The sequence below is a fragment of the Cynocephalus volans genome, chromosome 8 (assembly GCF_027409185.1).
Source record: "Cynocephalus volans isolate mCynVol1 chromosome 8, mCynVol1.pri, whole genome shotgun sequence".
Taxonomy (NCBI): Eukaryota; Metazoa; Chordata; class Mammalia; order Dermoptera; family Cynocephalidae; genus Cynocephalus; species Cynocephalus volans.
In genome coordinates this window covers 13407942-13430575 of record NC_084467.1, presented here as the reverse complement: position 1 = coordinate 13430575, position 22634 = coordinate 13407942, and the positions used below count along the sequence as shown (strand labels likewise).

Sequence of the window (22634 nt, the reverse complement as noted above, 5' to 3'; positions counted from 1 at the left end):
CAGAGGTCGGAGCTGCTGCCGGGGATAGTGCCTCCCCGTTCCTCCCCTTCCAGAAAGTGCTCCTGGGCCACCAGGAGAGGCTGAGAAAGGCCACATGGGGGCCCAGCTTTAGCCAGCTCTGGGCCCCTAGGCCTGCTGCTCACACCCCCTCCCCAATAGCCATCAGCCACATCTCTGCTCCCAGAAGCCTCTGCCTGTGGGGTGGTGAAGCAGGGTGGGCACTGCTGTCACTCATCAACAGGAACAGGCCTAGGCCAAGCCAGGAACAGGCCCCCGGGACCAGGCTCTCATCCTGGGGGCTGAGGCATGGCAATCTCTTCCTCCACGTGTTTAAAGAGCCCAGCCTCCAGGATGGCTGTGTCCATGCTGGCCACACCCCCAGCAAAGCTAGGACTCATGGGTACAAGTCCTGGGAACCAGTCCAAGGACAGGGACCCCAGCCCCACCCCCACAGGCAGCAGCAGACACAACTCAGCATCCAGATCACAACCCAGGGCAGCGGGACCCTTCCTTCCACTCACAGCAGCCCTGGGGATGCATGTTGCAGACAGAGGTCAGGGCCCAGCAGGGGTCTTGGGCACCCTCTGCTTCCCACAAACTATCCAGTCAATCCCCGAGACACAGCTAGGAGCCAAGAGCAGTGCCAGGGAGGGCGTGGGAAGGGTCAGCAAACTTGAGCCAGGCAGGTGGCCCCATGGACCAGGGGCCATGAGCCACGAGGTACAGCCAGTACCTGAGTCTGCAAGGTGGTGGCTTCCAGGACGGTGACACGGGGCCCACAACTGGCCCACACGGCATCCTCCAGGCTCAGCAGAGTGCGGACAGGACCCGGCCCCACAGTCACACACATAGGAGGGCTCTCCAGGTCCCACAGGACTCCTCCTGGAGGGAGAGGAAGGAGGCAGGTCAGGGGCAGGGAGGGGCACACAGATCGGGGCTGACAGCTCCCCGGGTCCTCAGGACCACAGCCAGTAGCAGTGGGCCCAGTGAGCTCCACACGCGCCTTTCTATGGCCCTTCTTCCTCTTCTTCTGTCTGGGATGGTGGCTGTTCCCATCTGCCTCTGACTCCTGCCATTTATGTTCCACGCTTCCAGGACCACATTCTCAAATTCATCTTCCCTCCCTCCCTCCTTCCCTTCCTTTCTTCCTTCTCTCTCCCTTCCCTTCCCTGCCTCTCTCTCTCCTTCCCTCTCTCTCTCATTCACTCATTCCATACAGACTTAGTAAGCACCTACGCCAACCAGGTCATGTGCAGGTACCAGGAAGACAGAAATGAATCAGACACAGGCCTTGCTCTCAAGGAAAGCCTGCTGGTCCGAGACACCAAGAGGTTACTCAAGAGGTACAATACCCTGTGCTGAGGGCAAATGAGCAGACATGCAACGGGCCTGGAGGACGGCTAAGATGGGAGGAAACACCTCTGCACAGGGGGAAACCCAGGTAGGCCTCTCAGAAGAGGCAGCACCCACACTTGGCCCTGCCAGGAAGGCAGCGTGAGACCTGGACCCAGGAAGAAAGTGTACTGGACCCAGAGTCAAGAGACTTGGAGTCTGGCCCTGGTTCTACTACCAACTTACTAAGGACCATGAGTGCTTCTCTCCCCTTCTCAAGGCCTCAGTTTCCCCAGATGTAAAATGGGACGGGGTGGTGTTAACAAGATTGTCTCTGAGGACTTTTCTTGCACTTCAGCTTATCTAGATGGAATCTTGACTTCTCATGGATCTTGCCTATTCCTAGGGGACTGTCAACTTTACCAAGATCTCTGATCTCTTTGCTAAGATTTCTTCCTCCCCCAGTGACACCACTGCCTCCAGATACAGGAGGAATTTCTGGGAGGCAGTCACTCCCCAGTCTGCCATCCCTGACTGAAGGACCTGGCCGGGCACTAAATGAGGTTCTCCCCTCTCCCCCAGGGATGCTGAGATCACCCAACATCCATTTTCCCTGACATCTAAGCACTGTCTATGGAGATTGGTTTTCCTCTGTTCACACCCGATGCCCCACAGAAGCCCACGGGCTGCTTTGTCTTGTCAGGAGGCCAGGTGAGAAAAAGGGCAGAGGAGGAAGCTGGGGCCCAACCTAGGATGGCCTGGGTGTGGCACACCCTGGAGAGACAGGTAGCAGTGGCTGGGGTCTGGGAGGCAGGATGGAGCCGGCTGCTGGCTGACAAGTGCCCTATTCCCCTCCACCCACATCCATTAGGTCACCAGAAGGAGTACAAAGCAGCCCGTCACAGACAGACCCACCCTCTCCAAACCAGCAGCCGGGTGGCATGATGGGGCACAGCTTTCTCCAAAGCTGGAGGGGCCACCAGGGTATATGATGGACCATTTTCCCCTCCCACTCCTGACCCCAGGCCAGGCTTCATCCCAGTTTTCCCTGTCTCTTGACCCTCCTCCACCTGCAAACCAGATTCCCCTCCTATCCTTCTGCCCTACTTAAAAATGGCAGGCTCCCAGCTCAGCTAAGAAGTTGGGGAACAGGAACTGGACCCCCCTCCCAACACACAACCCACTCTTTCCAGCCCATGAGCATGAGTACATGGGAAGCAGCCTGGGCCAAAGCAGTCTGTGGCCCCTGAACTTCTGCATGAACTTGGACAGGGGACTTCACATCTCTGCGCCTCAGTTTTCGCATCTGTAAACTGGGCGTGATAACCAGAGCTACACCCCTCTGGATGCTGCAGGGAGGTACATAGAGAAGACGTGGCACAGGTGCCTCGACAGCAGTTGCTACATACTGTTACATATCCGCACACTGGCACTCTTTCCGTGAGTTCCTTCCTTAACTCCAGACAAGCCTGCATGGTAGATGCCATTATTGTCCTTGTTTTATAAGCGACTCCACTGAGACACAGCGTGTGGAAACAACTACCCCAATTCACAGAGCTAAAAAGTAGTCCGTGCTCATTGGCTTTTACTGTTGTCACCTGCCACACACAGCAGCCTGTGGAAGCAGGTGTTGAATACACTTAACCAATGTGACAACAGAGCCCTGGAGAGCTGAGAACTTGTGCAAAGCCACCCAAGAAGTGACGGGCCAAACAGGATGAACTCAGCTGTGTCTGACTCTGGTCCTGGCCTCCTTCTTCAACCCCTGCTGCTTTCTGGGGTTTCTGAAAGGCTCTGCAACTAAGACTGGTGTCCAGGAGGGGTGAGTGACCAGAGGGCAGCCAGGCCTCCTCCAGGGATGCTGACCCCCCAAGACACCAGAGCCTAGAAAATGCAAGGTTTTGAGCACCCCCCAGTGGCCAGAGGTGAGTAGTGTTTGTGGTCAGAAGCTGGATCTTCTACGGCTGTGGCTAAGATGGGGGCCGGGACCCCTCTCAGGGAGGAAGCACCCTGATGATACCCCGATAACTGGGAAATGAAAGCTCCACCCCGTGATCACAGCAGGGATGGCCCCCAGAGCCCTTGCACCTCTACCCTGGACTACAGCATCCATCATCATGGCTGTCTGGGGGATGGGCTATGGCCTGAAATCTCTGAGGGTCACCTGTGCGCTACCCACTCCTCCCTCATTTGCTGAGAGTCTCCAGATATCCTCTAAGAAGTCCTGACTCCAGGGCAGAATGATAAACTGCACTGCAATTTAATAATTTTGATACTGCTATATCAGAAGGGACACAGGACAGGAATCCCCGATTAGAGGGCCCATGGTGGGACCCTGACCAAGAGGCTTTCCCTTGCTGGGACTCAGTTTTCCCATCTGCACCATGAGGGGACAGAACTTTGTCTTCTAAAGTTCTTCCCAGCCCTTACGTGCCTTGATTCTATTATAAAGTCAATCGCTGGGAGCTCTGGGCAGGGCACAAGCCTCCATTGCCTGGTGGGGGCTACACGCTTTCCACCCACCTCCTTGCCTTACCCTCCAGCAGCCGTGGGAAAGCACACCCACATTCCGGAGCATGCATGCATGCACACACCTGCCCTGCATGACAGTCCATTCATCTGGTTCCAGCGCCAGCTCTCACAGCCAGACGGAGGGAGATGAAGGCCCTGTCTCAGCAAAGGCACCTTCAGAAGGCTGGCGTCCCCCTCCCCCAGCCTGCAGGAGGGAAAGCCCACTGGTCCCTCAGGGATCCAGAGCCAGCTGGAGCCAGAAGGCAGGACACAGAGTGAAAGTCATCAAGGCTGAGAGGGGCCCAAAGGGCAGCCCCTGCCTGGTACATAACAGTAAGTAATGGCAGTCACGAGGACTACGAGGATCAAGGGAACAAGTACGAGTCACTATACTCCAGGCCAGGTTTTGTGTGAATGACCACATCTAACCTTCGCAACCGTTCTGCAGCGTGGGGCTGTCTGCATCCCCAGTTCACAAGTGAGTAAACTGAGGCTCAGAGAGGCAAAGCAACAGGCCCAAACCCTCACGGCTGGGACTCCATCCCAGGCAGCCCACCCCTTTCCCATTACATCATCTGCCTCCTCGAGGGGATGACCCTGACCCACCTCCCCACTGTCCAAGCAGGGACATTCCTACACCCCAACCCAAGGCCTGGCAATGCTCCTATGTCTGCTCAGATGCAGGAGAAGTGCCAGGTAGCTCTGCTCAAACACAGGACCGGACAACATGTGGGCAGGGACAGCGGCCGCCTGGCTCAGCTCTGGGTCCCAGAACCCTGCACAGTGCCTGGCACTTCGTGGGCACTCAATACATACTTGGTGAGAGAATGAATGAATGAATGCAGATAAGCAGAGACTCCTGGGAGCAGCAGAGTGACTGCCGTGGCCACACTGCTCCTGGCCTCAGTTTCCCCTTCTGTTGCTGGAAGCTGGACTCTGAGGCTTCTCCAGCTCTGACAATCTATGAATGACTTCACGTGGCCTGGTCAGCTTAGAGTCCTCACAGGCCCACTCCTGGTTACTATTCCACAGGTTCTCCAGGACTAAGCTAGGTCTCCAGGTTGTTTCTGCCTATTTTGCTTAATATGTATGGCCCTACCAGGAACACCAGTTTTAACCAGAATTGGCCTCGGCCAAACCCAGGCAGGACAGTAAGCCTGTCACACTGCTACAAACATTTGCAAGTATCTCATCTAATACCCGCTCCAAGACGAGGAAAAGGAGTGTGGATTATCCACAATCCCCTGCCTCCAGGCCACCAGGGGGCACCAGAGGTGGGTTCTGAGGGGCACAGGGCCCAGGCTCAGCCCCAGCTCTGGGATGGAGTAGGGCTATCTGAGGGGTATCCGAGGCCTTGGTGAATCCAAAGGAGGGCAAGGCTGATGCTGGCCCCACAGCCGGTCATAGCCAGGGTGATGATTCCAGACCCAGCCACACAAGGCCCAGGAGAAGGGCAAGGGGGAGGAATCCAGCCACCCCACACTGTGCAGCAGGTCACGAGAGCCCCACTTCCTGCCCAGGCCATCTCTGAAGGACACCATGGGGTGGGAGTGGGACGCCAGGCAAGGCCAAGACCTTTCCTAGAGGCCTCCTTGGGCAAATCCAAACACAACGCCCAGAGAGTGGGCTCATGGGGAAGGTGACCCCAGATTCCTCTGTCCAGTGGCTGTCCCAGCCTCCCAGCCAGTCTCCCTGCCTTCACTCCCGTCTTCCAGCCAGAGGGAGCCCTGTCTGTCCCTGGACCTTGATTAGTGCCACTTCCCCTTCTGGCTACCATCCAGCGCAACAGCCTCCTCTCTGGGGACCACCCACCAGACCACCCACTCTCCTGCCTCCGGGCCACTGCATGTGCTGTTCCACTGCCGAGAACACCGTTCCCCAAGTCTTCCCTTGCCTGGCTGCTTCTCCTTCAGCCCTCAGCTTCAGGATCCCCCTCCTTGGAGAGGCCTTTGCCATCCACCCAACCCACACTCAGGTGGCAGGCTCTCGTGTGACACCCCATTCCTTCCCTTAGGGTCCCTCAGCACGATCTGTGTAATCTTACTATGCTTCCTGCTTGTTTACTTGACCAAGTCTGTCCCCCTCTATAGACTGTAAACTCCACGAGGGCAGGAGACACGTCCGTTCTGCTCACTACTGTATCTGAGGCGCATAGTAGGTGCTCAATAAATATCAGGTGGGCAGATGTTTTCAAGGCAGGAAAGCTGGTGGAACAGCTCAACCTTCTCCTCCAGGACCCATTGCTTCATCTCTGCTTGGACAAGCCAAAGCCCCCTCACGTCTGGAGGAGGCTCTGGCCAGGGAGGCAGGATACCTGGGTTCAGGTCCCAGCTCAACCATGGGACTTTGGGCAGTCCCTTCCCATCCAGAAAATGAGGGTCTGGGGTCCAATGTCCCCAATGGCTCTTCTGGTTCTGACAAACTACCAGACTCCAACCCCAAGCTGAAAGCCAATGGTCAGACCCAAAACCTCTGTTACAGGTTGAATTGTGTCCCCCCAAAATCTTTAAGCTGAAGCCCTAATCCCCAATACCTCAGAATGTGACCTTATTTGGAAACAGGGTCATTGCAGATGTAATTGGTTAAGATGAGGTCATACTGGAGTAGAGTGGGCCCCTAATCCAAAATGAGCGATGTCCTTATAAAAGGGGGAAATTTGGGCACAGACACACACACAGGGAGAACACCGTGTGAAGATGGGAGTTCTGCTGCCACAAGCCAAGGAATGACGTAGGAGGGAGGCCTGGACAGATCCTTCCCCGGCACCTGCACAGGAAGCAGTGCTCACCCAGCACCCTGACCCCAGACTTCTGGCCTCCAGAAGGTGAGACAATAAATTTCTGTTATTTAAGCCACCCTTTCATGGCACCCTCACGTTCCCCCAACCCAGGCATTCAGACTGATAAGACAGGAATGAAGAGGGAAAGGGCCACAAGCAGTCCACACTGGGGATGGAGAGGGCCGGGGTGGGGACGAGGCAGGCGGTCCCTTTGAAACCCCTCGCCCAGATCTCCGCAGAGCTGAGCCCATATTCACATTCACATGCACGCTCTATCTGATGGTGAGAGGGGTTTTTTTTCCCTCCCTCTTCCCCCTTTAATTAAAAACTATAAATGCCTTATCAAAAGCTAATTAAAAATACCAACACAGTGCCAAGTGGCAAAAAAATAGCTCAGTACAAATATCCGTTTATAACTCCGCAACAGGCTGTGATGACGCAGCACTGGAGCCACGCTGGAGGGGGAGGGAGGGGAACGCTGCACTGTGGGCCACCCTTCGGGTTCACCTGCCAGCTTGGCTCAGGGTGGCCTGGGGAGAGCTGAACAAGCCACAAGGGGATGGGTGCCACAGTGCTGCATGTGACTGTGGACAAGTGCGTCCCCTCCCTTAGTCAGCACCCTGGTCCACAAAGCGGAGGTGATTCTCCAGGGTTGTGGTGAGAATTAAGCTAATGCGCATGCATTAAGCACTTTATCCTGTCCCTGGAGCGCAGCAGCCCAAACACTGTTAGCCTTGCCCTCCAGATGTAATCTGCGCCAGCTACAGCTCGGTAGAGTAACAGAGATTGGAATGCTTAACCCCACTGAGTAGTCCCCAGCCCCACACTTTGCCTTCTCTGAGTTGTTCAACCCAGTGGGACCCAGGAGTGGTGGGCATTACCATTCCTCCCATTCTACAGATGAAGAGTCCAAGGCAAAAAGAAGAGAAGCCACTCACCAAGGGACACAGCTGTCATTAGGGCAGGCCTGAACACGAAGCCAGGTTTCCTCAACCCCAGAGTCCCTGCTCTCATCCTCTGGAGTCTCCTGACAATGGGCTTCACTGCCTGCACGGTACTGAGCACCTTATTCCAGTGGGGACTCGAGGGCAGAGAAACACAGGTGGGACCCCAGTGGGGCTTGGGGATCTCCCCCGCAGCATGGAGATACCCTGATTCATTTCTGTGCTGCCTGCCTCCTGCAAACCTCTCCTGATAGAGGATCCAGCACCCAATCGGCACCCAGTATTGCCCCACACTCCCCCAACCCTCCTCCCACCTGTCCTCACCACTGGTCCGAGGGTAGGCGGCGAGGGTCCCATCCTGCAGGCCAGCACACAGATGGAAGGGGCTGTGCCGTAGGCAGAGCACGGGCTGCAGGCCTGGGCTTCTGCAGGTGGCCAGGCACTGGGTGCCGGTGTCCACACTGCCATAGAGCAGGATGCTGCGGGGAGAGGCCCGAGGGCTGGCCTTAATTCACCGAGCGCCCCTCACCCACCCACTGCCCCACACACCCTCCTGGGGACAGCAGGTCCAGGGGCTGCCTCCACTCAGCCAGGCCGCCCAGCTGTATGACCAGGCCATCGCTCCACCTTGAGGGAGCTCACTTTTCCATGGATGGCTTTTCAAGGATGGTACCCTCCCTGGCCCCCAACCTGGACGTCTCTGGTCCCCACCTCTGATGGCGTCCAACCAGGGGTGGAGGATGTCGGTGGGCAACTGGCAGGCCAAGAAAGCTAGAGGGACAGCCCCCACCCCACACAGACTGTTCTTGCCCCTCCCCTCCAGCCCCCTCACCTGCCGTCCTGGAGGCCAAGGCAGATGGTGGGATGCACGGTAGTCGAGGGGTCAGCGGCTGGCCGGCTCCCTTCTCCACTCTCCGCCTCCTCCTCTGGCTCTGGAATGTACTCCATGCAGAGCACGGGGGCCGCCAGCGGGAAGGACTTGACAGTGCGGGGCGAGGGCCGGTTCAGAGAGAAGATTTCCACCTGGCCCCCGGCGCCCTCCTGCCCGCCCCCGACCTGGGAGCAGAGACCCAGAGAAGCTATCAGGCAGGAACAGAGGTGGAGCCCAGCCCCTGCCTTCTGAGGGGCCCCATCCCGGAGAGGAGCAACCCCTCTCCTGCCTACACGAAGGTCACTTGTCCCCAGCTGACATGGCAAACAAATTAGCCCAAAAGAAATCAGGTAAGAAGCCAAGGTAGACTCGTTACCCAGTCAGCTTTCTAGTTTCTCCTCTTTAGGGTGTACTTAAACCAATACATAGTGAAAACCTACTCTGTCCCTTTAAAACGCTCTTCTGTGTCTCGTGCTCTCCTGTCTTCTGTTTTATCCCCGTGTCTAGCACACAATACACACTCACTACACATTTGTTACATGGGTAGATGGATAGATGGATGGGTGGATGAACAGATACACCATGTGCTAGATAATGGGGAAGCGAGGAGCAAATCACTCTCAGAAGGGTCATTTGGGCTGAACTCTGAAGGGTCAGCCAGCGTTTTCCTGTCCAAGTGCCTGGAGACAGGAATAAACGGGGGGGAGTTAGAGGATGGCCCGGGAGTGGTGAGGCCAGAACACCGGGTATTGCAGGAAGGCCACAACCTGCATCACAAGAGTGGGGGGACACCTCACTGGAACTGAGGGAGGCTTTGCCAGGAAGCCTGGGGGAAAGGTGGGCTGGAATCTCTGCATGACATGGGCAACTGCCAGCCCTGATTCCCGCCCCTGGGGTGAAGACCTTGCGACCCAGACCCTCTGCACAGCTCCCTGTTCGTTTCCTTCAGGGCACTAGGGCCATTTGCAAGTCATGCTCTCTTCACTTGCTCCTGGTTTTCTGTTGCTCTGGGTGGGGTTGCACCTCCCAACTCTGAGCACAGTGCCTGGTACCAGAGAAGACCTTGCTGGATGAAGCGAAAGAAATGTGCTCCACAGGCGGGCAGCTTTCTCCAACACCCCTCCCAGGTGCCACCCTCCCTGCTCCCATCCGGAGGCCAGATCCCTGGCTGGGCATAGAGGTTACTCACCCAGAGGTAGCCCTGTGGAAGGGAGGTGCTGACCGCTGAGAAGCCCAGCAGGGGACAGTTGACAGGACTGTGGACCAGGGCCCCAAGCTGCGGAGACAGAGACGCACATATGGGGTTAATCGTCAAGGTGCTGAGATGCCAATATTTGGCAGATTCCTGAGCCCCATCCAGCTCCCTGAGGACCCCTGAGGGTGAGGGCCAGGAAAGCAACGTGTTTCATGGGGTCTCCAGGTAGTTCCTGCACCCTTGTATTTGACCATCATTCTCCCAGAACCTTCTGGCTAGAAGAGGCCTCAGTGATGCTCTGTATCAGCCCAGGGTCTCGAAACTGGGCAGCTCCCAGACAAAGTTTTTTGAAACCACCAATGCCCCACCTCCCTTACTTTACAGATGGGGAAAATGAGGACCACAGAGGGCAGGTGGCTGCCTAGGCCAACGAGGAGGGGAGTGACAGGGCCCAGCCTGCCTGCTCCTCCCCCTGAATCTGTTCCCCAAACCCCACGTTGGGTGGCCTCCCTGAGGACTGTTTCCTGAGCTAGGCCTGGGCAGTCTGTCTCGCCAGGCAGGACAGCGATGCAAGAAAATGGCCTGGCCCTTTCCCAGACCAAAGGGGAAGGAGACAGAGTAGGGACAGCTGGCTGCCCGGAGGGAGGAACACAGCCGGCCACCAGTCCCTGTTCCAGGCAGGTGCTGCCCTCTGCTGGTGCTCCAGGACCCAGCCAGTCCCAGCCCTGCTGGAACATTCTAACAAGATTTCTAATGGCCATGGCGAGGGGGCAAAGAGATGTCACCTCATCCAACCTCCTCACTTAGCAGTTGGACAACTTGAAGCTTGTGGGGAGGAGATGTAACTGGCTCAAGGTCACACAGCAAATGAGTGGCAGAGTCAGGGCTGGAATTCAGACTTTCAATTCCCAGTCCAGGGCTCTTTCTACTCTGGTTGAATTCTACCCAGCAGCCAGGGTGCCACACCAGAGGCCTTGGTTCTCAGGGGTCCCACTTCTACCCAGCTGGGAACATGGGTCCCCACACCCTGAGCAGGAGGCTTTCCTAAAGCTGGCCTCCTGGACCACCTGTCTTTTTGCTTCTTGGTGGCCACGTCCAGCTGAGGGTGCGTCACCCTTTCTGCCAGGCACCGGCTCCTCTTCTCTCTCAGAAGAAGGAGGGGCTGTCACAGCCCTGGCTCTGACATTTCCATGGCAACTCCAGTGGCCCCTGATGTCAGCTGAATCAACAGAGCCAGGCCCAAGATGATGGCAAAAACTCAAATGGCTTCTTAACAGGCAAGGCCATGGGCTTGAGAGTCGTGACCATGCCAGGAAGCCCACTTCCCAGAAATCAAGGCAGCCATTCAGAGCAGCGTGAAGCTGTCCTCCAACCCCAGCTCGGTGGCTACCAGCATGCTGGTCCCAAGCAAGTCAGTGCGTCATCCATAAAGTGGAGACTCTGGCATCTTGTCAGGATGGTCCTGGGGAGTGGAGAGGGCAGGTGACGAGCACTTAGCAGGGGCCTGGGTACCCAGCTAAAGGATGTCCTAGCTTTTCTCATGCATTCGCTAATCACCAAAATAACACTGCAAGGGAGGGACTGTCACAGTAAGCAACTGCGGCACAGAGGTAGGAGGCAGGGTACCCACCCGGTAGCAGGTCTGGCTAATGGAGGCCAAGGAAGGTCAGGACGGAGGCCACTGGGCCTGGGAGCTGAGGCCTGAGCAAGCCCAGCTACAGACCCTCCGCAGGCTACAGCCCTGCAGTCCCCCAGGGTGCTTGAGTTTTAAAGCACCTCAGAGCAGGCAGTACCCCTGCCCCTGTCCTCAAGCCCCTGTCCCCAGGCAGGCAGGCTTTGAGACTGACCCGGCCCACTGTGGGAAATGGGCTTGTGGCAAACCCTCCCCTAGCCTTCCTGTTGCCCTCCAGGGACAGGCCTCCCTCTTAGATGGAGTTGGGGGTCCAAGAAGAATCTTAAATCACCCACGTGGTCAGGCCTTCAGAAACTCCCCAAAATAGACCCCAGTGGCCTCTCCTTCCTGGGGACCCAAATGTCCTGAGACAGTTGCTTCCAGTTCTTGAACCCTGAGCACACACCACACGATGGCTAAGCATTTGACCTGAACTGCGTCACTTAATCCTCACTGTAATCCAATCAGAAAGGCGCTGTGGATCGCTTCTCGGCCTTTTGGCTAAGATCAAGTGTAGAAAGGCGCTGTGGGTCCCCCCCCAGGTTACATACTGAAGACACAGTCGTGACCCCACGAGCCGAAGTAGCATTCCCGATGTCACACAGCTGGGACATATAGGGCCGGGATTCGACCCAGGGACCAGCGCCGCCCTGTGGATGCTGTTTCATGCTCCCGACCACTGCCCTGTAAGTCAGGAGGTGTGGTGTGGCCCGCGTGGGCATGGGCCATTGTCAGCACTGACAAGAATGCTGCTCCTGCCCCAGCACCCTTGTTCCCTTGAGGGACAGAAACCAACACACCCTCAGCCAGCTGGTGTAAGAGCGCTGATTCGGTCTACACGGGGAATGGGCTGGGTCCAGCAACTCCCTCAGCCGAGCCCAAGACTTCCCTGGAGAAACCGGTTAGGTGGCTGGCTCTCATTAGGCCAGCTGCAGAGCCCGAGGCATCACTCCAGGGACCGCCTGGGAAGCCACGGTGGCTGGGTTAACCCAGCAGCAGGCCACACGCTCACACCTGTTCCCACGGTAATTGGACAAGGCCCTGGCACTCTGAGGCCCTAACTCAGGGCTGCCATTACAGAGCTGATGGGGCACATCTGTCTGGTCTGGGTGGAAGCGGGTGCAGCAGAGCAGGACAGCACTCAGGGCTCAGTAATGGGCTGCACAGGCTCGGGTGTGTCCCCCGGGAGCTCCGTAGGCCCATTACCTGCAGAGATTCACTCACGGTTCCCTCAGCTAGCACAGGGGGACCGCAAGCAGGGGCTGGTGGGGGCTGAGGATGCTTCTAGCCTACATGTTCCTGGGCCCTGAGGGCTCCAAATGAGGAGATTCATACACCCTCATCCCCAAGTTTGAGGGGACAGGTGGCTCCCCTTGTGGGTGGGGGTTTCCTTCCAGAAGGGCCTGGAGGCAGCGCCTGTCTGTGACTCTACCACCCAGGTCTGACCCGTCAGGGTTCAGTCCTCGACCTGTATTCCCAGGAAACCCCAGGCCCTGGGGACACAGGAGAATCCACTTCCCTAGGGAAGTCACCCAGGGTCAGCCTTCTCCCCAGGTGCGCTAAGGCCAGGGGAGTGCAGGCAGGGTGGGCCCTAACACTCTGGCCTGCACCCCAGGACTCTGGCCTATACCCCAGGGCACCAAGGCCCACGGGTCACTCCCCATTTTGTGTGTCACATCTCCCACCAGTTCAGCCGGTCCTACCCCAACACACATCCCCACTGTGCCCCCATCTCCCCTGCCCACTGCCCTCACCAAGGCCTGAACTAGGGTGACAGGACCAGGCGCTCACCTTGGGTGTGAAATTTAAGGGAGTGCCAAAAAACTCAGCCACCAAGAAAAATGTTTTAAGGCAATTTTTAAAATCAAAATTATTGCAAAAAAAAAAAATCCATGACGAACAATTATTAAAAGTTTAAAAATAAAGACAGGACCCAACTCTGCACTTGCAGAACACTGGCTCACTGACCACACCCTAATCCCGGCCCCTAATTTAGCAAAAAAAAAAAAAGTTACAGCCAAACCACAGCCTGTACTTGCCTATTCGGACTTTGGGGGGGGGGGGGTTGTTGTTGTTGTTGTTTTAAATATTGCACTAAAACATTATGTATCTTGATTATTGAGATTTTAGGCACCTGCTTAAATTTTGCACCGAGGTGAGGGTCTCACTCGTCTTTCCCCAGTCCCAGCCCTGGCCTCCACCCATGCCGAGTCCTGCCCTCTCTCAGCAGGACCCCTGCACTATGCTTGGCACTGGACCCTCGGTACCCATTCTCGCCCATTTCTTGTCCATGGTTTATCCTCACAGAATAGCCAGAATGACCCAAAGGATCCAAAGTATAAATCAGATCATGCAGGTCCCCAGCTCGGAACTACCTGTGGCTTTTCACTGCTCTCAGAATGAAATCCAAACCGACCCAGCCTGCGAGGCCGGCATGATCCAGCTCGCCCTCTCTCCTCCGCCTCACCAAGTGGCAGCCCTGCCAGCTTCCCAACTTGCCATCTCAGCCTCTGGGTTGGTTTGTGTACTTGGAATATTCTTCCCCTGGTCTCTCTTGGGGCTGAGTCCTTCTCGCCATTCAGGTCTTGGTTTAAATGCCACCTCCTCCAAGAGGCCCTCTCTGAACCCCTCTGTGGCCCCATCTCTGTATCTACTTATCACTGATTAACTTTCTTTGTAACACACATCACCCTTCTCTTTCCTTCTGCGGGCTGCGTTATCACCTGTCTCTCTCCACTCGGTTGAAAGCTACATGAAGGTTGGGACCTTGTACAGGCGTACTTCAAAAAGTTCATGGAAGGGCCGGCCCCTGGCTCACTTGGGAGAGTGGTGGTGCTGATAACACCAAGGCCACGGGTTCGGATCCCTACATAGGGATGGCCAGTTAGCTCACTTGGAGAGCGTGGTGCTAACACCAAGTCAAGGGTTAAGATCCCCTTACTGGTCATCTTCAAAAAAAAAAAAAAAAAAGTTCATGGAAAGATTCACATTATCTTTTAATTCTATTTTTCCACGAACTTTTTGAAGTGCCCTCGTATGTCTTAGTCACCACTGTCTTCCCAGCGTCTAGCACACAGTAGGTGTTCCACAATTACATGCAGGATGGACAAATGAATAAACGAATGAGTAAATGAAGTTACACCTCTAGGGTATGTTCTTTCAGCTGGTTAGAGCCCCAGTCTCCAGCCCAGTCATTAAGTCTCTAAGGACTTACTTATCTGGGCCTGGGTCCCAAGCTGAGATGACTTCATCTCATTGGCAGAGGATGGACAGTAGTTGCTCCAGGTGGAAAGGTGCGCTCAGCCAGGCCATAGGGGCAGATGAGCGCTGTAGGCCGAGCACCCTAGCGGTTAGAACCACGGGTGGTGTAACCAGCCAAAGCAAGGTTCAAGTTCCTGGATCCTTCCCTCACTTAGCTGTGTCGTTTTTGAAAAATCACATCAACTGTCTGGGCTTTAGTTTCCCTGTAAGTAAAATAGATTTAGAAATGACTGCTCATAAGGTTCTTATAGATATTAAAACAAAAGAATGAAACAAAGCACTGGAGAGCACAGCGGGTGCCTAACAAACCGGATGCCTGATGGCAGTGGAGCATCCCGTAGCAAGAGTGGCCCTCACACCAAAGCTGGCCCCACCTGGCAGCGTCACAAATGCGTCCAGCCTACAGCATCTGGCACAGGCACTTCAGCGTATTCTGGGATCACACCATCAACTGATGGATCGTGGCTATTTGTTATCTCAAAATAATGGAACTTTCCATCCACTTGACCCATAGTGGTCATTTACCCCCATATTTTTGGTGGGAAAGCTGAATCCTGGAGCAACAAGAAGGCCTGACCAACTCCATCAGTAAGAATTTAGAAGCTGGAACTTGAACCTGAGCCTTTCCTGCTGTGGACTCTACCTGGAAACTCCAGTTCTCCCCGGCCAGGGGGGTCACAGCCCACCTTCATGGTCAGCTCAGCAAGGTCCACTCCACTCACCTGCAGACTGAGAGCCCGGGAGGAGAAGGCAGGGATGCAGCAGGCAAGGATCGGGCACCAGAATGGGGCTTTGCTCTTCTTGCCCTCATCCAGACACAGCCAGCCCGGCTGGTTCTCCTCCCCTACAGCAAGAGGAAGGAGGTGGGTAAAGCTGATCAGAGTCTGAGGGTCAACCGGGCACTGAGTCACCCTTCGAGCCCAGGGGAGCTATCACAGGTCCCAGAAGCCCAGCCAACATGCTGACCTGGCCTGTCCCAGCCAGTTGCTCCCCCACCCCGACTCCTGGCTCATCTGAGATGACATTCAGCATCGCTCCACAAACATGGCCATGGTCCCAGGCAGGGGATAAGCAAACCTAAGGTTTGAGGCCCAGCTTGACCACCCTACTGCTGAGCAACCTTGTGCAAATCACCCCAACTCTGAGCCTCAATTTCTTGCACCTATAAATAAAATAAGGATGATAAAAATACCTTCATCCTGTGGTGGTTGTGAGGATCACATTAGATAATAGATATGAAAGGGTTTCAAAAAACACTAAAATGCTGACCAGAGTCCAGATCCCTGTTGCACTGAATTCACATTCTAGAGCAGGAGGCAGACCATAAACAAGCAAACAGACAGGACGATGCAGCGTGGCACTTTCACACCTGACTGATGATGATGATGGGGAGGAGGAGGAATCCTTTCCTTTGAGGTTACCCTGAAACTTAGGAAGTCACCTGCCTCCAGGTCCCCCAGCCCAGCTGTGCATCAAAGCTGCTGGGGACCTGTGACAAGTACAGATGCCCACGCCTGATCCCAGACCCAGGACTCACATTTGGAGACCATGGTACTAAGGAACATCTGCTAAACCACTCCCTCCACAGCAGCTCCTTCACACGGGTCAGGGCTCTGCTCACACGTTGCCTCCTCCAAGAAGTCCTCCTGACCACTCTGGCTACAGTGATCCCCTTCTCTTAATCACTCTAAAGCTCCTGTCTTATTTTCTTCATTGCCTTCATGACAATCTAAAATCATTTTGCCTATGTATTTATTTATGATCTGTCTCCATATGTCTCTAGAATGTAAGTTGAAGGCAGCAAGGATCTGGGCTGTCTCATTCACCACTGTCCTCCTGACACCCAGAATACTGCCTAGCATGTAGTAAGTGCTCAGTAAACATGAATTGAAAGAATGGGTGAAAGGCAGGAGTGAACTAATGACCATCTGTCCCAAAGAATTCTCCCTGCTAAGGAACACTTCCTTCATTACACACCCACCATAGGAAGACTGCCTTCCAGGCATCCTGACAGCAGGGACAGGGCTTGACTAAGACACCACCTACTATGTGCCAATGGGTCAGGTACAAGGCTGAGTGTTACAGATCCATTATTTGGCTTAGTCTTCACAACAATCCAGCATGGTCAGAATAATTATTTTCACTTTAGAGATGATGAGATTAACACTCAGAGATTAAGTGACATGACTAAATCACAGCCATACCTGCGTGACAGAGTCTAGATGTGACCTAGGTCTCTCTGACTCCCAAGACCAGGTTCTTTGCACTAAACCAGGCAGCCATCAGCAACTGGGGCCCACCAATGCCACTGTCACAAAAGCCCATGAGCATGGTGATGCCAGACAATGAGGAGGTAGCTCTGCCCCCAGAAAACCAGGGCCACTGCATGGGTGCCCCGAGAGAGAAAGGCCACTTAACACAATGACGCCTGGAGCTCTGGAGTTAACAGGAGAGGTGATTGATTCAACCTTCCCCTGCAGCTCCTCAGGGGCAAAGATGACGCAGGGACCAGGCCTATCCTGCCCTTACCTGAGGAAGGGTCAACTCGGTCCAAGAGCACTCAGCAGCCACTCAGGGCCTCCTGCCCAGTCTTGCCCCCATAGTCCTCTGCTCAGCAGCCACAGCCATCTTGCTACAACTTAAACCACACCTGGCCATTCCCCTGCTTGAAAACGTCAACCAAGTCCCGACCCACTTGGAATAAGATCCAGCTCTTCTGGAAGAGCTGGAAGGACCCTCCTTCCTCCCCAGCCTTGTCCCTTGATCAACAGCTTCCACAGTGCTAGACTTTTCTCAGGAACTTAAACAGGACGAGCCCCACATGTTCCCTCTGCCTGGAACGCTGTCCCTCGGCTCTCTCCAGGGCTGGCTCCTCTCCCCTCCCAGGTGCAGGTTGCATGTCCCCCTTCTCGGAAAGGCCCTAACTGACCCTCTCTCCACCCCACCCAACACCACTTGCTGTTTCAGCCCATCAGAGTGCGTCGCAGCCCTTACCACTATTGCCAGCCCTTCTCTCGTTTGTCTGTTTTCTCCTGTGTGCGTGTGCGTGTGCGTGTGCGTGTGCGTGTGTGCAAGCACAGGCTCCCCTGCTATGCCAGTGTTCTGTGAAGGCCAAAACTTTCCACCCTATTTCCTTCTACATCACACCCGCCCACTCGCACAGCACCGGCCACACCACAGACCATCGATGCGTTCTGGGGGCATGAACAAAGCCTCTTCTCTCAGAGCCTCGTTTTCCAGGTTTGTCCACTGTACCCATGACATTAACGACAATCTGACTTGCTTTCATCAAAGAGACGCTGCCAGGTCCCACCAAGAAGGGCTGCACACGTGTGAGGAACCACCACCAACACAGCATCCGCACCAGGCACGTAGCAAGCACCTGAGAAATGCCATTGCTGCCAGAGAGAGGTGACATCTGAGTGTCTGTCACAGAGAGTGGAACTGGGATGAGGTGGCAGGTGCGCATGCTCTGAGAAGTTACAGACATCCACAAATGTCAGATACGATTATGAGAAGGCTCCAGCTCTTGGCGGTCTCACGCCCTGGTGCGGAGTCACTGAACCTTGAACTCATTCCCTACAGGGGCCCAGAGGTGTCCTCCACGTCAGGCCCTCCACCCCACTGAACCCTGGAAACAGAGTCACATAAACCCTGGACCCTGCCACTGAGGCAGAAAAGTCGATGTGGGAGAGACCATCAGGGAAAGGACAGCTATAGCACAGGACGGGCATCCACACAGCAGACAACCGTCTGAGCGCCGCACTTCACAGTTTACTTTCACAGTCTCAGCTCATCCTCACGGCCACTACGGGATGTAGGTATTTCCATCCCCATGCCACACTGGGGAAGCAGACACTGGAGGAGTCAAAGCAGGGGCCAAGCACCAAAGAACTAACCCGCGGGGGCACTTTGCATGGTGCTGGCAACACAGCAGCGACGCAGCACGAATACAGAGTTGCCTGTCCCCAGGGCAGCCCTACTCTCCTGGGCAGGGTGCTCCCGTCACAGCCTGCTGTGTTGTCTGTCGGACAAGCCCCTGGACAGCAAACAGCGATGGCATGACTTGAGAGTTTGTCCCAGCTCTCAAGGAACTTACAATCAAGCAGACCCTGGTCTCTATCGGACAAGAGCCCCGCGGAGCTCTCAGCCCCCAGTTCCTCACCCCAGCGTCTCCTGAAGCTGGAATGGCAAATATACCCCCCACCACCGTCCGCATCCCTGAGTCACCCTGTGCTCATCTCCTGTCTTTCCTCCCCGCACACCCACAGCCCATGAGGTCCTGGCAATTTATTAGTATATATTTTTTTAATGATCTGACCTTCTCCTTCCAGATGGTGCCTTCCCTGCCTGCGACTGGGAACGCTAAAAGAAAATGGAGTTTCTGCTCCCCATCTGCCACTGCCATTGTTCCCGTCACAAAACCAGAGCGGCTGAGACCAAATGAGAAGGCTGCTGCTGCTGAAAATTGAAAGCCCGCTTGGGATAAGTGACATTAAGAACTGGCACCGACGGCAAAGCCGTGATTTCCAACTGACGTTAAGTGGGGGCTTATTTAGCACTGGCCCATGCTTGCCAGCATCCACTGAACACGAAGGCACCCCACAGGGCACAGGGAGCAGCTCCAGGGTGGGACAGCCACCCTCCAGCCCTCAGAACAATCCCCGCCAATTTGCTAGAAGGGCCCCAAGCAAATCCCACCTCAGCTTCCAACTTGCTGTGTGTTGCTGAGCTGGGTACTTAACCTCTCTGAGTACGTTGCCTCGTCTAGAAAATGGGACAAATAATTTCAACCATATGGAACATGCTGTGAACACTGGAAAGTATATAATGCCTGGTGTATACCAGGAAACCAAGAAAAAGTACCTATTTTGATTATCGTCCTTGCTGTTAATAGAAGGCCCATTACTATTCCTGAGGGCGGCTGAAACCACCTCTGGCCGTGCCCTGCTTCTCTGGCTCGACGCTCTGAGCTCAGTCCCAGTGCCAAGCCTCTACTGTCTCTGTTGCCCCAGTGGACAGCCCAGACTGCTCTTCTTGAACTTCCCAAATCCGAGGCTGCCTTCGAGGCCCTGCTCACAACTCCCCAGCACCATGAAGATGCCATTGGCCATGGCCATAGGCGGCAGGTTGGGAGCAACCTCAGCAACCATCTTACCCAGCTACTCGTCCTCTGGTGTCCAGGGAGGTCAGGAGAATGGCCACAGTCTCCCGGCTCCAGCACAGTCTCTCCAAGGCCAATGCCATTGGCCCCACTCCTGGAGAGCACACCCACCCCTTCCAGCTGCATGGCTTGGGCAGATCCCAGCAGCAACCTCCAGGATGGTTATAAGGGTTAGAGGGGATGAGGTTTAGAAAGGGCTTGGCATGCTGCCTGGGCCATGCTCAGGACCCAGTAGCTAAAATCATCATTGGATAGAGATTGGCAAGAAAACCAAATCAAATTAGGGGCAGCAAGGAGGGCCCACCAGGCCCTGCATTCAGGCTCACTGCCTTGTCCAGACAGTGAGGGATTAGCCCGTGGCCTGCCAGGCCCAGGTCTTCTCAGTAGGTGGGAGCGAGGAAAGGCGTGGGAGGAATGGGGGGCAAGGCTCCAAGAGCCCGTGGGGTGTAAGGTCTGAGGATGCAGAGCTTTGAGACCTGGGGTGTGGGTAAAGGAAGAGAGCGCCTGGCCTCGCCTCTTTCTCCTCCAGGGCCTTCCATCTGCAACCCCTTTCTGGCGCCTTTAGGAACAGGAGACTAATTGGTATCGAGAGATAGGAGGGTATCCTGGTCCCACTCAGCACTAAATTGTGTGTGATGTCAGGCCACTCATTCCCCATCTTGAGACATGCAACTGCTCTCATCCTGGAGCTGCTCTCACAGCTCTCATATGCCAGGCGCTGGCTGTCCTGACGCCTTCCGGTACCATCTCCCCTCCTCATCACAAGAGCCCTGTGCAGGAGGCACTGGAGTTTTCCCCAATTTCTGATGGAAAATCCAGGACATCTAGAGGTTAAATAGTCTGCTAAAACCGCTGAGCTGGTAAGCAGCAGAGCTGGGAACTGAACCAGGCAGTCTGGCTCCATTTCACCTGATGCTAAGGACTGCCCCTTGCCACCTCTCAAGCCTTCCTGTGCACCTAGGATTCCAAATGCAACAGGGAAAGGGCCCTTGGAGATCTAGTTCAAGTTACGGATGGGAAAACTGGGGCTCAGGAAGAAGATCTGCCTTTCCTAGGAACACAAAGCACGGTGGTGGCCATGCTGGGGTTTCAACTGGGTCCCCAGGGTCCCCATGGCTCCCTGCCCTTCCCAGGGACAGAATTGACAACCCCCTCCCAGATCCCAGGCTGTCCCACCCATAGCTCTCCATTCTGTCTTCAGCGGATTATGATCCCAGCACACTGTAGTCAGGGAAGGAGAAAGATACAAAAAAAAAAAAAAAAAAAAAATCCAAGGAATAACATCCTTTGTGAATAAATGTTTTTAACATATTCTATTTCAAACTGGCTCATATTATTCCGTCCCCCCCCACCCCCACCAGGCACTGCAGATAAAAAAAAAAACAAACTGGCAAAATAAAAGAAACAAATTATTCAAGCCCCAGGGGAACCCAGGCATTCAAATAAGATTTCAAATGACTCTCCTCCCATTGAAACTTTTGCTGCAGTGAAACCGCACAGAGATAAGGCAGCCAAGAGCGGGGTCTGCCCACATCACAGGCCCCTCTCCCTCTAGCGCCAAGCCCCACTCAGCAAAGCATCTGGGCCCAAAGAGAAGGTTTATCTGCCTTCAAAGAGGTACAAACAGGGCTTGGGCACTTGCCCAAGACGGAAACAGTGCAGCAAGGGGGGAGCGTGCGGCCCGGGGCCCTGCAGGAAAGCTGCCTTAGCTTTCGGAGGGCCAGAATTCCCAGTCTTCTGCCAGGGATGGGGCAGTTTCTGCTTAAAATCCTTTCTCCACCCCCTAAAGGTCTCTTGGCCACCTGGAAACACTGCAGAGGCCCAAGCAATATCAGCACCAGATCCAAGAAGGAAACTGGGTGACCCCGGCTCCTCCTGAGCCCCAACCTCCTCTTTATTCCCTCTCCCAACCCCACACCTGCCCCTGCAATGCCCTTTCCGCACAACGGCCAGAATGACCCACTTAAATGGAAATCAGGTCATGACACAGTCCTACTGTCAATGCTACAATGACTAGCTTCCCATCACGCCCAGAACAAATACAATATGCCCCCCACCCTGGCTTTCCAGAAAATCTCCACCCCCAACCCATCCACCCATCCACTTCTCTCCCCTTCATTTACCAGCTCTGGCCACACTGGTCTTCCTTTTGTCCTCACCTCAGGACCTTTGCACTTGCAGTTCCCATGCCTGGATCACTTTGCCTGGATCTTTGTGTGGCTTCTGATGCCACCTCCTCAGAGGCCCTCCTGGCATCAGCCCTAACCCCCATGCGCACATCGCCAGTTCTATCCCCTTCACAGCACAACCCCTCCCCATTTAATGTATACCTACCCCCAAAAATTTAAGTTCCTGGAGAGCAGGAATCTTTCTGTGCTTGTCATTGCTCTTTCCCCCATGCCTAAAATTACTGCAGAGATGCAACAAATAGTCTTTTTTAATTAATGAAAAACAGGGACAAAGATCCTGACTTCTTTCCAGAAATGTTTAAAAAAACATTGGAAATATATACTTATCTATTTAAAAATCATGCCAGAAACAAAAATGAAAATAAAACAAAAAAATGTCCCTGCTATTGGCTGGAGTCAGCAAACAGGAATTCTAGTACATCATAGGGAATAATAGCTCTGACTGGTGAGGACATAGGCCTTTCATCAATTCAAAAAATGGACAAATAAAGTAATTATAATGCAGTGAATATGGTTTGGCAGTCAGTATATCACCAACTTCAGGAAGCAGAATGGACAGGGACTGAGACTGGGTTTTGGGGACAAACTTCCCGGGGTCTGAATCCTGGCTCTGCCCCTTCCCTTCCTGCTGTGTGACCTCAGGAAAGTCGCTGCACCTCTCTGGGCCTCAGAATCCTCAATAGTAAAAAGGTGTTCACAACAGACCTACCTCTCAG

General features: G+C 54.7%; 1 protein-coding gene across 3 annotated transcripts in view; it reads right to left on the bottom strand.

Annotated features, from left to right (window-relative positions):
• The window catches only part of ARHGEF10L (Rho guanine nucleotide exchange factor 10 like), a 144190-nt gene that overhangs the window by 27541 nt on the left and 94015 nt on the right, over positions 1-22634 (bottom strand). For all 3 annotated transcript variants that reach the window (XM_063104614.1, XM_063104612.1, XM_063104613.1), the window contains 5 exons: positions 15288-15409; positions 9627-9713; positions 8399-8622; positions 7891-8045; positions 734-882 (listed from right to left, as the gene is read on the bottom strand). In XM_063104614.1, coding sequence (XP_062960684.1) covers positions 734-882; positions 7891-8045; positions 8399-8622; positions 9627-9713; positions 15288-15409 — 737 coding nt within the window. The remainder of the gene's footprint in view (positions 1-733; positions 883-7890; positions 8046-8398; positions 8623-9626; positions 9714-15287; positions 15410-22634) is intronic.